Source organism: Thalia democratica, chromosome 5, assembly GCF_965202585.1.
Source record: "Thalia democratica chromosome 5, ktThaDemo2.hap1.1, whole genome shotgun sequence".
Taxonomy (NCBI): domain Eukaryota; kingdom Metazoa; phylum Chordata; class Thaliacea; order Salpida; family Salpidae; genus Thalia; species Thalia democratica.
In genome coordinates, this window is record NC_139169.1 from 59,920,537 (window position 1) to 59,938,684 (window position 18,148).

The 18,148-nt window shown below is 25.4% G+C and overlaps 2 protein-coding genes across 2 annotated transcripts in view; both read left to right on the forward strand.

The window, feature by feature from the left end:
- Nucleotides 1-4,728, forward strand: part of LOC145836689 (fibrocystin-L-like) — a 44,803-nt gene extending 40,075 nt beyond the window's left edge. The window contains exons 88-97 of the mRNA XM_082944471.1: nt 139-227; nt 542-739; nt 1,107-1,325; nt 2,080-2,135; nt 2,283-2,503; nt 3,028-3,221; nt 3,440-3,545; nt 3,962-4,010; nt 4,136-4,155; nt 4,547-4,728. Coding sequence (XP_082800597.1) covers nt 139-227; nt 542-739; nt 1,107-1,325; nt 2,080-2,135; nt 2,283-2,503; nt 3,028-3,221; nt 3,440-3,545; nt 3,962-4,010; nt 4,136-4,155; nt 4,547-4,596 — 1,202 coding nt within the window. The 3' untranslated portion in view covers nt 4,597-4,728. The remainder of the gene's footprint in view (nt 1-138; nt 228-541; nt 740-1,106; nt 1,326-2,079; nt 2,136-2,282; nt 2,504-3,027; nt 3,222-3,439; nt 3,546-3,961; nt 4,011-4,135; nt 4,156-4,546) is intronic.
- Nucleotides 4,729-13,666: 8,938 nt separating this feature from the next.
- On the forward strand, nt 13,667-15,588 carry LOC145836690 (CKLF-like MARVEL transmembrane domain-containing protein 8). Its single transcript, XM_082944472.1, has 2 exons — nt 13,667-13,896; nt 14,199-15,588. The coding sequence occupies exons 1-2, from the start codon at nt 13,667-13,669 to the stop codon at nt 14,452-14,454; spliced, it is 486 nt and encodes a 161-aa protein (XP_082800598.1). The 3' UTR covers nt 14,455-15,588.
- The last annotated feature ends 2,560 nt before the right edge of the window (nt 15,589-18,148 follow it).

Below are 18,148 nucleotides of genomic sequence, written 5' to 3' on the forward strand. Positions count from 1 at the left end.
AAGCATTAAATTTAATTTTTAAACTTTGAAAACAAAAAAAAAATAATATTTTTAGAATGGTTTAAACATACATGTGTTAATAAAAGTAAAGCCTATATCATGTAGACTAGCCTAGAAAATTAGACATTAAAAAAATAGTTTCAATTGTAAATAACTCATTTAAACAGGGTTTTGCAAACTTTAAACTTGCCGTTGATAAAGCTGGAAGCCAAACTTTAAGATTTAAAGTAAGTTTTTTAATGTATAATTTCTCGTTTAAATATTTTTGATAAACTAAATATACTAAACAAACTAAATTTTTATAAAGTTTTTGAAATAATTAAAGTTTAAGCTTAAAAAAGTATGTTTTTTTTTGATCCATTAACAAAACATATTTACTTTTTTGTATAATAAAATTATAATAACTTAGAACATGTTTTTAAAATTCAAAGAATATTATTTACATGTTTTTTAAAGAAGTAATTTATTGTTATTAGTTTAATATTTAAAAATTAAAATCGATTGCTTCATTAATTATTTATAACAAAAACGACTTATTTAGATTATAAAACCAACAAGTGCATCTATTGCTGAAGTTACTGTGCCAATAGAAGTAACCAAAAGAGAAGTTAATGCGAAGATAAACAATTTAGAAAGCTTTAAGCAAAGCAACAGTTTTATTGAGAAAAATGAAAATATTACTTTGGAATTTTTACTTACAGACAAAAATGGTCAAAGTCTTAGTAATATTGGTTACAACGTAAGTTTTACGTGTTTTAGTTGACAAATACTAAACTTATTGTTTTGAAAAATGCTTTAAAGCAAAATTTTAACTTTTAAGTTTAATAATTTTTATTACTAAACCAACGCGAGTTTCAAAATAAACTATCAACGCTAATTTTTTTAAAAGTTTTTCAATTAAAGACGTTAAAGTGACCGAACACTTTTGTAAAAGAAAAACTATTTAGTTTATAAGTATTTCTAACTGTACATAACATACAAAATGGTTGTCAGTATGGTTTTTTGTATTGAAATAAATAGAGAAATTTTTAGCAGTATTATGTGCACATTATTCTTGAACTTAGTTCATCTAAACTTAACACTAAGTACGTATAAAATACATACAGGGAAATAGTTGGAAAGCAAAAGTTGAGCTTGCTGACCCACAAAGTCGAGCTTCAATAAACGGTCAATCTTACGATTTCGATGAAGAAACTGGAATTTCAGTAACAGAGGGAATGAAGTTGACAGGAACAACTGATTATTACAGTTACATTTTCAAAGTTACTGTTTACACACAACCTGAAGTTTACCAACCAATCATTATTTACACACCCAGCGTTAGAGTATGTTTAACACTTTTAGAACATCATTAGCGTAAATTTTAACTTTAAAGTTAAAAAGTCATTATCGTTCTTTTTTACTTAGAACAGTGGTCGGCAGCCTTATGTAACTCGCAGGCAAATTTTTTCTAGGAATAAATGCTTGCGGGCCGCACTATTTAGAAAAAACTTTTCAGGGCCGAATTTATTTAAAAAAAGTTCTACTAATCAGTAGAAAAATACTATTTAAGATTTAACATATGTTAAATTAAGCTATACTAGAACACTAATAAAGTGTATTTATTGAATTAAGAGCCTAACTGCAATTTTTATTACAAAACCTCTAATTTTCATTATTTTTTAAATGTATACTTTTGGCTAAAAAGGAGTTCGCGGGCCGCCTTTTGGCCTGCGGGCCGCAGTTTACCGACCCCTGACTTAGAACGGTAATTTGACAAAAAAATTGAAAAATAAATAAAACGTTTACTCACTACATTTAAAATTAATATATCTCAAGTGTAACTTATATAGTTGGATTGATTTTTTAAGAACAGAGCTATGCAACTTTACCATGTTTTAATTAGTCTCTTTACTTAAAACAACTTTTTAAAATTAAATATATTGGTATAAAGGAATAAAATATTGACTCACTGAGTTAAACAATAATATCACATGAAAGTACACACTGTAAACATTTTTAGTTTCAAAAGTAAATTTCATTTTATTCCTAAATTATTACTAGTCATACTTAAAAACATTAATTAATATATTACTTTAGGTTTATTCAATGAACAATCAAGTGCATGAAAACACGACAACACAAACAAACTACAAGTATGTTTTTTAATTTTAATGAATTTCATGAAAGTTAGTTTATGTAAATACAATAAGTTTTTGAATCAAAAAATGTTTTCTTAACTTAATTTTTTTTTTTAATTACCAGTGGGTTGTTTTAATTTAATTAATTTTTTTCTACAAAAGAATGAAGCTAGCATCTAAGGAACAAAATAGTCAGCAACAAAATAGTCAGCAGCAAAATAGTCAGCAGCAAAACAGTCAGCAGCAATCGAACGAAATGATGTTGAGTGAAAACATTGTTGACGAAATGATTGCTTCATCTTTTAACAATTTCTTAGTTGATTTGATATCAGGAAATGTTTCAAAACATACTTATGTAGAAAATGTACTTGCAACTACATCTGGTTAGTTGTGCTTAAATATAACTTCAATAAGCTCACAAGAAGTTGTTTAACTTCTAAAGTTTTAAATATAGGTTTTAAGAAATTGTTTTGGATATATATATATTCGTATAAAACAAAGTTTAACAAAAGTTTTAGTTTTTAAATATCAAACGTTATTTCTAAAAGTTTTCCTTATTGTAAACTTTTGACTATAAAAACATTTCCAACAAAAAGATTTGTACTAAGTTAGTTGCAATATGTAATACTTCGAAGATTTTTATATTTTAACATGTTTCTTTTAATTTAAAACAGTATACTAAAACAAGTCGTAATTAGATAGAAATAAGGTTAAGCATTTAAAACAATATATATATATGAATACAGTAAACGCAACTTTTTAGATCTTAAGTCAGCATTTTAGGACATATTGCTTTATTTATAATTTATGTTTTTTTTTTTATTGCGTGCTAAAAAGTTTACTAATAGTCATAGTTTTCAACATTTAAAACTAAAACATAATACCTATAACTCTATTAACATTTCAGATGGAAACACAGAAATTGAGTTTTCTTTAGCTTCAACAAACAATAAAAATGCGTTAGTTGCTCAGAAATTACTCGAAAGAAAACTAAAAAATAGCACATTCACTTACATTGGAAAATCATTTGCATCAGTTGATCCAGATTGCTATTTGGAAATTGAAGGAAAATGCAGGTCTGCAACTTCATCAAAACCTGAGGTTTGTAAGAGTTTCTTACATAATCTTATTCCCTTAATTTTGAAATGAGTTTTATTTTTGAGGTTTTAAAGTAATTAGCGATTACTTTATGATTTATTGTGTTTAAATAAAGGCAGCAGTTAATTTTCCCGATGAAGATCCAAAAGCATCTACGCATTGAAAAATGTTTTTATGACCATAAAAAGTAGTTTTATTTCTTATAAATACCTTATTCACAGTGGGGGAAATGGCAAACGGGACTCGTAGCAAGCGGGTGCGCATTCGCAGTGGTGGCAGTATTCGGTGGTTCGATGTACAAAAATAACCACAAAAACTATATAAACAGTAAGTTTACTTTGCTAATCTTTAATAAAGTTGTTACAATGAAGGAGATAAACAGTTGACACTTCCTATGTAAAAAGTTATAAGTATCATTTTCATGCAAATTAAAAGCTAAAACAATTGTTATCCGAAACTTTAAACGAGTTTAGAAAATTGAACTTTCAGTAAAACTTTTGTTTTACTTTTCAATTGAATTTATCAAAATTATTTTCTGGTAATCATAAATTTTAGTTATAAGTTTATAGAAAAATAAGTATAATTAAAGTGTTTAAAACTTTAGGTACACTTACATGTGGATTAACTCTTTTTCGTAAGATTTAAAACTAAATTGTTTAAAACTAAACTTATAGACTAAACATAATTGAAAACTTGAGCTCGCAGTTCGTGTACTTTTTATAAACATAATTTAACTCATACAGGTTTAGATGACGATTGTTCTACTCTATCTTCATCAAAAGCTTGGTCAAGGTAAGCAATTTTTTGCTTTGTCATTTCGAAATAATCAGTTAGAAAATAATTAATAGACCAAGTTTAGTTAAAAATAATGTTTATATAGTTTTATTAAGTAATAAACTTATATTAAAATTTTTCAGCATGGAAAGCGTCAAAAAAGGTAAGTAGGTTTAAACAGTTTTATAAGTTTCAATATTTTTTATACTGTTTGTACTTTAAGTTAGAAGATTTGCGTCAAAAAAAATTTAAATTATAATGTTTTACACATTTGTACTTTAATTTTAGTACATACTATATTATGATATAAATTTTAAGTAGTATCAACTTTATGAACATTAATTCTAGTTTAATAAAAAAAGTTCCCATAAAAGATGTTTGTATACAAGTTCAAATAATTTTAACTTAGTAATTTTATTTAAATATTATTTTCAATGTTTGGTATTTTTGCAAAAAGCTTGTTGAAATCTATTAGAAAATTATAAGTAAGTACTTAGTTTTTATTAAAAAAGTACTATTGTTTATTTTGTTTAGAAAAACTTATTTTTTAACAGGTTCACCTAGGTATAAAACGGATTCTAGTTATGAAGTTATTGTAAACTAAGTTTGCAATCAAAATCCCGTGTTTATTTGTTTATTTCTTTTCTACAACTTTCATATAACAGTTTTTTTTCTAAAACTCTGACAAGTAATACTTTTTTTAGTTTATTTATACCTTTTTTTATTACATTAAAAGACTTGCATTTTTTATTCGTTAAATAAACTATTTTTCATAAAAAGTGTTTCTTTAATTAAATTAATTTTTTTTAAAACATATCGTTAATCTAGATTATATATTTTTTTACAATCTTTTGTGCTTGTCAGGTGTTCATCAAACAGTTTTGTTTTTACTTTTAACCATTAGTTTGTACAAAAAGAAAATATGTAAACTCATGTAGTCTTCAACTACTTTATCTTTGTTAAAAAGGCTTAGTAGCTTCGGTTCCGTAGAAGTAATAATGACTGTATTAAAAACTGTAATAGTCAAACATTGTAAAACCGAAACTGACTATTCGACAAATAAAGAAAAAATTACATCAAAACTTTAAATCTAAAAGGTCTACTAAAAAGCTCAATAATTGTCTAAAGTAAAAAAGCTCAAAAAAATTATCACTTAAACATACATGCTTTGTCTATAATATAAGAAAATAATTTTAAAGCTTAAGTTTTATACTAAAAGCGTATAATTCTATAAGTAAAACTATAACTTATGAAGTAGCATTATTCTTAAAAAAAAGAGAGCAATAAAAGTTAAACTTACGGAATTCTAGTTTGTGTATAAATAAAGCTATATATGTAAAATTTTGACTAATTGAAAACTGCTTACTATTAATTGCAACTTAACAACAAACTATTTTATAAAGCAGACAATTTTTAACGTGTTGTACAAACGTCAAACATTACTAATTTAAGTACTTAGTAAACAAAACAAAAGCTTAAAATTTTACGTTTATAAGCAAGCACACAACAGTTCAAGCAATTAATTTTGTCATTGATCACACTGTCTACTTTGCGGTTCTCATAGTATTTCCAAAAAACTGCCTCATCTTTTATACCATGATCTACTAGAAGTAGCATAGTTACTTTCATCTTTCAAGTACAGTAACCTCTCGCATCTTTACGCACTCGTGACGTTACGTACTCTCGTTTAGTTACGCATTTTAGAATTCTAAAAAGTATAAACAATGAAAATGTTTTTTTTTAAATGCACAAATTAGGTTTATTGTAGAATTTTAATGTAAAATATGTTGTTAAATACTAACTCACCTCTCTATATCTTTATACTTTGTAAACTTATGTACTTTATTAGTATTACTTGACTAATTAATAAACATTTAGTTATACCTCAGTATATTAAAAATTTTGTTAGCATAAGAGATTAATCTAAACTTCTGAAAGAAATATGACTGTGTTAAATAATGAGAGTATAATGAAATAATGAGAGTTTGTAACACAAATAAATAATATAGTACTCTTGCCCTATATATGAATAAACATCTAAAAAAGAAATTTAATGAAACTTCCTAGCAAAAAGTAGCAGTGATATTTAATATATATAAAGCTCACACTTAAAACAAATCTCAATCGTTATTTTAGTAAACATATCACTAATTTTCATTTGAAGTTTTTTTTTAGCTTAAGTTCTTCTGTAACACTTGCTATGCACAGCAATTAGCTAAGTGGAATAGAACACAAATGTTAGGTATCAAATAAGTCAGAAATAAGTAAAGATAAAGATAAAATCTACTTATTATTAAAATCAGTAAAGTTTTTCTACAAGTTTTATTATTTTATATAAAATTAAATTTTCTTTTTATAAGTATTGTTTTGTCTTTTGTTTTCATAATTATAAATTAAGTAAACAGTTTATTAAAAGTGGGAAAGTCCTCAGTCCTCAGTCCGTACATTATAAGCAATATCAAAAAACAGCCATTATAGTAGTATATTTGGTACCTCTCGTATCTTTAGGCACTTTTCTGTGGACACAATGTGCGTAAATAAACGAGAGGTTACTGTACCTCTGATAAAGACAACCAATCAGATGAACTTGTCAGCCATTTTGTCTAAAGACGTTGTTTACATTCTCTCTTTTAAGCCCCAAAAACAGTTTACCTGGTTAGCATCAAGTTTGACCTTGACGTCTACCGTGATTTCGAAGAGCAAGCATTCGGTCATAACCTTTCAAACTTTGTGCTACCAGTCGATCCGACTCTCCTTGTCAAGGTTCTCGTTAAAACTTTACAGTTTTCCTCAATCTCTTCGAGAACCAGCCCTCAGAATACTTTTCATCATCACTTTCTGACCAAAAATTTTCTCGACACAGTCGCCCCACTTATACGGGTGATCCCTTAGAACCATTGTGCTGCTGTTGTTTTAATGAATCTACTTATCTTTTTTAAGAATCTAAGAAACGTTTACTTTTTTCATGTAAAGTTCTGGGTGGCATTAAAAGTCTTACGTTATTGTTGTTTTTTTTTAAATAAGACACAGGTAGCAACTTTTGTTTTGTTCCACGCCAAATTCTGAGCTACTTCCAGAGTTATCCATGCAGAACACTTACAAATTTACAATAAAAAACTAAATCTTACTGCTTCGAGAATAAAACATTTCTTTTCTAAGCTTGTGTGTAAATATTTTAAACACAAACAACTTTTTAAGATTTATAGCTCAAAACTATTAAACAGCGTTGAATTGCTTTAATAGTTTTATATAGTCCAAGGTTTCCCATAGTGGCAATATTTGCCACTTTTGACGTTAATTAGTATGGCGGCAAAAATTAAATTGGCAACTAATTAGTAAAGGAGCGATAGAATGGGGTCAATTTGTTTTCAAATTTGTACCAAGGAAGCTTTTATGAGTTTGGGAGACTCTGATCTAGTAGATACGTCAAAAAAAAGCTAGCAAATAAAAATTGTTTAAATAATAGCTTAGGTTGTTACCGAATAAGTAAATGTAAAAGCAAATATTTTAAATTTTTTAATATACTTTGATTTAGAAAATATTTATATAACTTTTAAAACGACTTTTTTTTTCAATTGTAGAATGGTTTTAAAGATTGCCAGCAAATAAACTCTGCGATTGTGTATAAGAATAATAGTTACAAATTAAAACTATAAGATTAAAATATTTTTTTGAATAGGATTTATTTGTATTAAAACAACGGCTTTTTTTATGCACAACCTTCATTCTATTTACTAAAATTTTATTTCAAAATTTTATTTTTTTATTAAAACTCATCAGTTTCTACAAAAAGTAAAGATCTTTCGTATTCTAACTTAAGTATAAACATGTTGAAAACGCTAAAGTATTACTATACTTTTAAATAATTATTTTAGATGCAACTATTTAAACTTATTTTGTTACTACCAATTAATTTATGCAAAAAGTATACACAGAAGTTTAAATAACCTTCATTATGTTCAAGAATATTCTGCTCGCTGTATAAAAACAGTTAATTTTTTATGTTTCATTTCAGGTTTGAACACTTTTTAGGTAATTATTAGAACACCAAAATTTATTAAACAACTGATTACAAAAATTACAAGAAGTAATATTTAGATTTTAATCGAATTTTAAACTGTAAAAAATGAATAAGTACATTAGTATCAATTAAAACTTAATTGAAAAATACAAGCATGCTCTTACGTTAGACGTAATAGCGTGCAATTAATTTTTTACAATTTCTAGAAAACAACCAGCTACTGTGTTAAATAACAACAATCTTAACTAGAACTTTATTACATGTTTTCTTTTACTATAACTTATTCACACTTTCTTTGTCTTACTGAATTTGAGTTAAAAATAAACAAAAGTTTGTACTAAACAATAAAAACATTAAGGCTTGTTGTGTTTGACAACCTTCTGTTCAAAATTTTAAACGAAAACACTTATAAAACAATAAAGATTGAAATGCTACAAACATTTAGCTTATACCTGAAATCAATTTAAAGACCTTTCGTTTAAAAAACATTTGTTAAAAAACTACTGATGAAATATTTTTTTTTAAATAAAGGCGTCTAACTAACTGTAAAAACAATATTTTCCATTTTTATGTACTTAACTTCTGTTTGTTTGAAAATATTTATGCTTGAGTTTTTTTTTTTAATTTGATAAATAAAAACTAAAAATTAAAAGTCTGGGTGTTGATACTTTTATAAGTAGAAAAATATTTTTATTTTAAACTTTACAGTATATAAATTTTTTCAGCGTCAAAACTTAGTTTATTTAACCGGGTGTTTTTTTTTTAATAGTTATTTTAGATATGGTCCCTTAAACAACTTATAAATATTTTAGTTGTCGGAATTTGAATTATAGTCATTTGAAATTTAATATAACTATACGTTATATTCTTAGTTAGTTATAAACATCAATAGAGCTAGCTTGAGTTAATCAACCAAGTATAAGTAACTTACAAGTACTTCTGCTGATTGTATGTGTAAAAGTTCTGGTCAATATCAAAGTAAACTATGTAAAAAAAAATCTTACAAAACTTATATTAGACATTTACAGATGATTAAATCGTTCTGCGGCTTAATAAACGAAAGTCAAGTTTGCATTACTAATAAGAGGATTAACTTAAGGATTACTTAACTAAATGCTTTATTTAACGTAAATAAACACGAAATGTAGTTCTGCAAACAAAAAAAATCACAGTACAAAGTATTTTAACAAAGCCTAATAGTAATTTAAGAAAATAGACTGAGTTTTTAGAGTTCAAAAGACAACAAACAAGTAAAAAACTTGCTTTATTATTTCAGCTAGTGTTTTGTCTTATGAACTAAATTAGTATTTTAAAGCTTACGATTTAAGTTTTCAAACCGTTATTAACAATATTTGAAACTTTGTTGTTTTAGTAGATAGTCAATTTGTCAGTAATTTTGTTCTCAAAGTTCATGTTAAAAATTTAAAACAAAGACAGTAACATTATTGTTTATTGTGCATTGTACTTTGTTATTAGTTTATTAGTTATTTTTAAAAAATGATTAGTTTTAAGCTTTTCAAAATTAAAAAAAAGGTAATAAAAAAGAAGTAACAGAAAAGTAAGTTTGAAAATGTAAGTTCAGTAAACTAAGTTTGAAGTATTAACGACATCATAAATGTAATTAAATAAAGTTTTTAGTACGCTTTAGTTTTTGTTTCCAAAAGGTAATAACATTAACAACAAATAACAAAGTAGTAGAAGGAATACGAATATTTTCATTTTTTTAAGTCGAAACAGATAGTTTAAGATGTAGTTTAACAGTACATTAACTTGCTGCATTTGTAAAACAGTATGCTAATTTATGTAAACAATATGAAGTAGCTTAGGTGTAAATTTTTAATTGTTTTATAATATGAATTGCAACTAAACTGAATTAAAGAATTAGAAAATAGTTTATTAATAAAAAAACTTTCATAGGTATTTTGTAATGTTACTAAAAATTCTAAACCTTAAGTTAGCAAACATTTACAAAGACTATCCTAAGCAAACAAAAGTATTGTGTAAGCATTCTTAAAACATTTATCATATGTAAAATAGGACTTCAGTAGTAAAGTGAGCTTTCTTAAGCAGAACTTTGTAGTTTTTTTACTTAAATGAATTTGTTTTTAATCTTAATTATTTGAAGTTTTTACTTTAATTTAGATAGCTTAGTAACATTATACACAAGCTCACTAGCTAATATGTTTAAAAAATTGTTTTTATGAACAGGTAAAAAGTGTAATTTAGAAACAGGTATATATAAATGTTAACCTTAAACGTAAACTATACTTTATTAAATTTATAAAACAAAATCCTTTTAAAACTTGGAAAACATTTCTGCTAAACTGTTATTGAATATATTTTTTTCCATATAACTTAGTAACACTTTATACAGTTTTAACAATTGGTATTTGTTTAAAATGTAATTTTGATGAACAGAAAATGTGTGAACTTTAGAAACAAGTATGCATAAATGTTAAGCAATTTAAAACTTAAATGTAAAGCATGCGTTATTGTATTAATTAAAACTATGTTTTTTAGGAACAATTAATTGTTTTTTAACTTTTACATAATATTTGGTGTTCAGATAACTTAATAACATTTTAAAGAGTTAAAGTATTTTGTATTTGTTGAAAGTGTTTTTTTTTAATAACATGAAAAAGTGTAAAAATTAGAAAAAGTATACACCAATATAAACCTCAAGCGTAAAGCAAGCTTTATATCAAAACACGCTTCAGTAAATATAAAAGAAGAAGAAAATATACTATGCTATGGAAAAAATAGAGTGTAAACATTACGTTGTTTTCGTGAAAGACTTTACCAAAATTTTTATTTGTTTTTTTTTTAAGTTTACTCTAGTTTTTTGTTTTTAACACTGTGAGTATATACACTTAGATTATTTAGAAAAATTTCTTAAATTTATAAACTTAATGTATGAAAGTTTGAACAAATTTGAATAAGCACAAGACAAATGAAAAATTTGAAATTATTTTTTATCATAAGTTTAAGTTTCTATGAACATTAACAACTTTAAAAAAAGTATTATAAATGAAAATATAAAGTTACATAGCACAAAAAAAAACAAAAAAATAGATCTTTGCATTTTAAGTATAGTAACAAATTAAAGCCTTAAATGGTAAAATGCTACCAACGCAAGTACTGTTGTTTATTAAAGGACAAAAATAAAATCTCTGAAAGTATTCGGTCCTGGGACATGGTGCACGAAAAAACCTTTCGGTTATCAAGTTACACAATACTCGGATACCTTTTAACGTCTTGTCCAGGGCATGTATTAAAGATTTATAAAAGTTTTAGTTAAGAAATGACTTAAACTAGATTCAAAGATATGTTAAAGTGCTTTCGTTATTTAAGAAGTTTAGTATTAGTTTGAAAGTTAATTGATAAAAAATTTAAATCAATACTTTTTACCTAATATAAATTATAGTAAATTTTTCACAGTAATATACAATGAATGTTTTAAAAACTAGTTAAACAGTTTAAATATGTTTTAATAAGCTTTACTTCAATTTTTGCTGTTTTAACTTTTATACACTTTGAATTATAAAGACTGTCTATGTATAGAGTTAAAACTAGTAATTTTGTTTTAAAACAGACTGTTTGGTTAGAAATCTTAATTTTTTATTTATATATTTTAGTAAAAGCAAAATGTTTAATTAAGTTCATGAAACTATTTTTTATTAAATTTATTTAGTGTATTGCTCTTTTAAAATGCTGCTCTATTTTCAAACAATAAAAAATACCTAATAATACTTCTACTAATTAAATACATTTACAAACTAAATCTTTCTAAAGGTTTATGTATTTATACATATCTACCTTTTGTGTTTTGCTTGCTATGATTATATTTTATGTGAAGCATTATAGCTTAAAAAAACTAAATTTAATACTTTTAATTTTAAATGGCTGTTTTGTCATAGTATTAGATAATCAATTTTTTACTTGATATATCTTTAGTACTTTTTTAGTATAGTTTTTTTTTTTTGATACCGTTTATAACTATTTTTTTAAAGTGTTCTTAAGCGTCTAATGTTTAAAAAAATACTTCTTTTTTTGTATTAAGCTTTTTAGAGTAACCTTTGTAAACTGTATTATGTGCGTTTAAAGTATTTTTTTAGGTTATTAGTATTAGTCAATAGTTACTAGGTTTTATTTCATAAACTTACTTTGGCACATCGTCACCTTCTCCTCTACATATTTCTTTGTAATATTTAATAAACTAATATATTTTTACTAATTGTAATCAATTAAGTTATTTCTTTAGAAAACAACTTTTAAACACTAGCATTTAAGTTTGATAAAAATTTTCTATCTTATAAAAAGTCAAAACGCTCTTAAGACTTTTCTGATAACATTTAAATGATATGTTTTTGTTTGATTTTGAACTTTAATTTTATAATAATAATAAATAAAAAATTTATTAAAAACCATTATTCAACTTGTTTTTTTTTAACTTTTTTATCTAAGACTTGATTACAGTGAAAAATATAAACCAAACTGTAGCATTTTTATTTCGAAATCTTATTTTTATGAACAGTATAGTAAACAAAGTAGCTAATACAGTAAAAAAGCACAAGCAATTCCGTACTCAACATATTTTGCTTTTTCAAACAACCAAAAACACCTATACACTTTTTAAAAGCTTGTCTTAAGTGTTAATTTTTTACATACTGTTTAAATGCTTACTATACTACAAGATGGTAAGAAATATATTGATATTATTGCTATGTATCAAATTTTATTTACTTTCACATTGTAACTGCATAAAAATTGCTATAAGTTTATTTAGTTTCTATGTAATATAACTACGATAGAAACACGTTAAAACTCAATGATTGTGTTATAAGAGATAGTTGTGACAGATATAGAACGATGCTTAGAAATTATTTATTAATCTCAAGGATATGAAAATAGTAAGGGGCTTTACATTTAAACTAGGATGAGTGCCTTATGGACGTCTTACAGACAGTATTTTTCAGTGCAAGTCTAAAAGCATCCTATTTATCATATCAGTTTCTTTTAATCAAAGTATTGTGATATAATGCTTGTATAAAATAATGTGCATTAACACTCGTTTTGATAATTTTTTTCAAAACTTAATTTTATAACAGTATATCACTACAGTTTAAATAGTTTAACTTGTATGCTTATAAAATATTACATTAAATAATTTCTAATACAGTAAAAAATATAGTTTGTAATTTACAGTTAACTTTTTAATGTCCTGGACAAGACGTTAAAAATTATCCAATTGGTGTGCGACTTGATAACCGAAAGGTTTTTCGTGCACCACGTCCTTGGACCAAATATTTTGAATTTTTTTTTTCGTCGTTCAATAAACAATAGTATTTTTAACTCCTAATATTCAAATAAATTTAACTTAAATTAAAATCCAGAGTTTTTTGTTTAAAAGTTTTAAATACAACTAATTTTAATTTAGGCTTTACACAACTTACTGCGAATAATTATTTATAATATTTTTTTAAAGATAAAATAACCTTTAAGGGAAGAAGTTTAAATATGTTATTGAGTCTTCTAAAATCTTAATAAAAGTACTGTATTTATACTTTTATGATAACTACCATTCACTCTTTTTAACATTTATTCTAACTGCCATCAACCATTCTTCAGAAACTATAAATTTGTACCCTCAAACATGGAACCAAGCTCACAACCAACAGGTCAATCATCAGCTGCGGCAACAACCACTCGTCACTCGCTCATCACATTCAACATCACTTTCATTAAGTCACTATCTTTCCTGCTCTACATAGCCGAGTTTGTGTTTGGTTTGCTGTCTTGGGCGTTAGTCGCAAATCCCATCTTCCATGGAGGCTGGTACGCCTTTCTGATGTTTGTTGGAGTAGTCGCATGGCTTCTGACAATGTAAGTAACTTACTTATTTTGATAATTTTAAAATACTAAACTCAAGAAATTCTATGCTTTAGCTTAGTTCATTGTTTCAAAATTTGTCTCTACTTTAGCATTAAAATGCGTGGAAAACTTGTTAGTTTTCAATAAGTTACTGTTTTATTTACTTCTTTAACATTTACAAAACTTACAGCTCAAAAAGTATGCTGTCAGCTGTTCTAGTTAGATTAAAACGATTAAGAATAAAAGTTTACATTGGTTTAGATACTTTTTAATTTGTTCTAGTACTGTAAAATTAGCTATAGAAACATTTCCAGCATTTGGTTGGTGCTTCAAGTTTTCGGCTTCACAGTGGAGCAGTTATCATCTGCACCTTGGAATGTCATTGAATTTGTGTACCATGCCTTCTGGTCTGTAATGTACTTTGTAGCTGCCATTATCATCAGCACAAAAGCAAGCGGTTACTCGAAACACCAGGCAGCAGCTGCTTTCAGTTGGTTCACAACATTTTGCTACGTAGCTCACACCATTGTCAGCTTGAAAAACTGGAGAGGCAGCTTTCCGTGGCAATAAAAGTTAGATCGTGTCTATTCATGCTATTTTTTCACTAATCCTTTTGAAGCTTAATACATAAAATCGAAGTAGTATTAGCTTGTATTGAATTTTATCATGGTTGTGTATGTTCTATAGTTATTAGCTAAACATTTTAAAAACGTTGCTAGTAATTTAAATGATTTTTTTTTAATGTTAATACAAAAAAAAAATTAAAAGTTTTGTTAACATTTAATTAGCTTATTACAATGCTTAAATAGTCCAAACTAGCTTGTTGGAACATATTAAACGGTTGCTCAATGCTTACTAATAAAGTCCTGACAATTCAAGTTCAGAGAACTTAAACTGTAAAAGTTCTTACTTTTTGTAATTTTTTTTCTAATATACATGTTTTTTTTTACTATTTTAATATTGTTAGAACTACATGAACATTTTTTTATTTCAAGTGTTTGACTTCTTTTGAAATATGGTTAAATACATTTTTTTAAACTTTTTAACTTAGATGCGGCCCTAAATTTTTATTTATAAAAGTAGAACTTGTCAGATCTTAAGTTGTCGCTTTTTAAATAGTCATGTAAGTATGTTTAACCATCTCTCATTTTATGCTTTTTTTTGTAGTTTTTGATTTTCTAGTTTTATATTTTGAGACAAAAAATGTTTTGATGCAGTTTAAAATACATTTAGAAAACTAAAACCGATAAATGTGTACTTTAAGCTTTTGATAATAAGTTAAACTGTATAAAATGAAACAGGCATTGAAAATTGAATTGTTCGTTTTATAGTAACCTGTACTGATGAAAAAATATATTAAGTTTTACAGCTGTAAAACTATTTTGAATTTTCTATAGTACTGAATAATAAAAGTATTTTAAGAACAGTTTACATAAAAACTACTTTTCTTGAAAATCATTAAAAACTATTTAGTTTACAGTGTGTAGTCTAAAACACAAAATAGTTTTTTGTGCAGCTAAATTGACCGTAAAGTATAAATAAACTGTTAAGAAAACCAAATACAAAGTATAAATCATTCTAGTATTCGCTTATAGTAATTTTGTTGTTTACTGTAATGTAAGTTTCAAAGTTTTTCACTTGTAATGGGAACACTCAATACTCACCGTACACTATAGAATGTTTTATGGTATGTGCACTTTTTTTTACTACTTTGCTGTCTTGTTTAAAATATATAAATCAAGTTTTAAAATTGTTAAATTTTAACAAAAGTTTATTTATACTCAACTTACGTTCCTTTTTTGTTTTAATTACAAGAATTAACTATGTTTCATTAAAACTATTGGTTTATGTATTTAATCAACTCAAAATCAAATTAAAAAAAAGTTGCTTTTTATATACAAATACGTTTTTTAAGTTTCTTTTGCTGCAATTATAAAATAAATCTTTTTTTTAGCTAAACTTATGTTTAGTTTTAGTTTGTATACGTTATTTTTTAAATTGTTTATTACTTTGTAATTTTAATTATTTGTTTTATTTTCTATGCAGCTTTTACACATTCGATTTAAAATCTTTAATTGAATTGAATGCTTAACAAAAGTTATTAAGTACAATTTATAAAGTTAAATTGGTTTTTAATATAAAGTGATATGTCAATTTTGAGTTAAAAAACAGCTGTTACACTTAACACAGAAATAAAAAACTATATATTTTAGTCTAAAAGCAAAAATATTAGAAGCAAAAAACTAATCTACAAGAAATTAAATTTATAAGTACGCTTTTTTTTGATAGTGTGATTTTTTATTGCTTTTTTTGATTTATTTTATCACATGTTTCTTACTTTAAAGTAGAGCTTTTCAAAACACTATCTATAGCCTGCGTAGAGCTTTAAAGCAAGTATGACTTATTCATCATAAAAGGCTGCATGTCAAAACTTTATACTTTAAAACTTTGTATCAATCTGCTGTACGTCAAGATACAATATTTTGAAAGTAAATGAAGCATACACTGTTAAGTTCCTCTTATAGTTTTTTAACTAGCACGCGCTTTACTAAACCAGCATTTTTTTTCAAAAGTTGCTACTCGTTAGTTATTGTACGTGTTATTTTTACAGTGTCAAAAACATTAACCAGTAAGCAAAATATGGTTGAAAAATTGTTTACAACAGAAAACAAAAGTTTAACTTTGTTTTTTTTTTACGCAAAACGACAAGTATATATACGTTCTAACTTTTAATTAAAATCTAAAAGGCGGCTAATAAAAAGTGCAGTAAATGCAATTAGTCGCAAACAGATTGTTTTAATTTATAATTCATTTGTTTTATTTGTTGCAGTTCTTTTTATCGAATCAAAAATCAAACTTTTCTTGTAAAAAAAATGACAGTACAATTGTTTTTCGTTCGAGCATGGCTTAAAACCAGGTGTTATTTTTTTTGTTTTCACAAAAAGTTATTTGTTATAGTTTAGAAACAAAAAATATTTAAAAGACCTCAGTTATGTAAATTTTGTTTTAAAATTTCATTAAATACTAAAAACAGTTTTATTAATAAGCTACTCATTACTTATAGAATTCAAACAATTTTTTGAAGAGTTTTTTTTTATATCTTGTAAATTTACATCAGCTAATAATTTGAGCTAAAAGTTTTTGTTTAAAAAACTATGATATCATAGATTACTTGTTACTTGTTTTAATTGTATTATAAAGTTAATAAATTTGGTAAGTACATTTTATAAATAAACTCATTTGTTAAAATAGTAGGCTGGCTCGTATATTACCTTACTTTAAAAAAGCTTTAGTTTCAACTAGGTTTCTCCAAAGGAGTCTATATTGCCTATTTCTGGGCAATTTTAAAAGTCGGGGGATCGCTAGTATAGGAGAGAAAGGGGCTGTTTTAAAATTCTAGGCAGTTAAATAATTTTCCCGATTTCTTTTCTACTTTTTCAATTTTAGTTTCTTTTAAATATTCAACCCTAACGTAAGGTTTAAATCAGAGTTTTCTTAATTGTTCGCTACCAAGGGGCAACAACTAATAAGGCGGCGATATAGCAGTTTTGTTTTATATTTTTTCCGAAGGGGATGATCGTGATATTGAGTTTGAAAAGCCTTGTTTAAACTTATTACTAATAATCAGAAAATGTCATCATAAAAAGATAACACCTTCGCCCAAGTTGAATCAAGTTCAAATACAAGTACTGATGGTTTGAAAACAGTATTAAATACTAATTTTACCAGAACGATTATGTTCAAACTTAGGCATACAAAAGTAGACAACATCGCTCTTGGGTGTGATTTTGGTTTTCAAGGGGCAATAATTAGTAAAGCATTGAATAATTAATTGGGTAATTAACTAGTAAACAAGCGATAAATGTTGTTAGGGACGATTATTACTTTTCTATTTATGCCAAGGAAGTTATTATGAAGTTTAAGAAACTATAGTTATTTAGTTTCAAATTAGTAAACATTTACGTAGATACTGTTTCATAATGTATTTATGAGTTTAGTCTTGGACAATAACTATGTAAACTATTTAGTATATTTAAGAGTACAATGAAACTTTTAAAAAGATGTAAGTAAAAATTAAAATTGATTTCGTTTCGTTAAAGTTTTGTATCTTTTGTTATTTGTTAATGTTTTCGTTTTTAAACTGCTATAGTTTTTTCTAAAGTCTCATTTTTAGTTTTGAACACTTTTTAGAACAAAATACTTAATTATTAAATTTAAACTAGACTTATTTTAGTTGACATCATTATTTTCATCTTTTTTAGTC

What these genes read in the sequence shown, in the direction of transcription:
- LOC145836690 (XM_082944472.1), top strand. Translation starts at nt 13,667, where the DNA reads ATGGAACCAAGCTCACAACCAACAGGTCAATCATCAGCTGCGGCAACA. An exon ending in GTCGCATGGCTTCTGACAAT is followed by an intron (nt 13,897 to 14,198) that starts GTAAGTAACTTA and finishes AAACATTTCCAG; the next exon opens with CATTTGGTTGGTGCTTCAAG.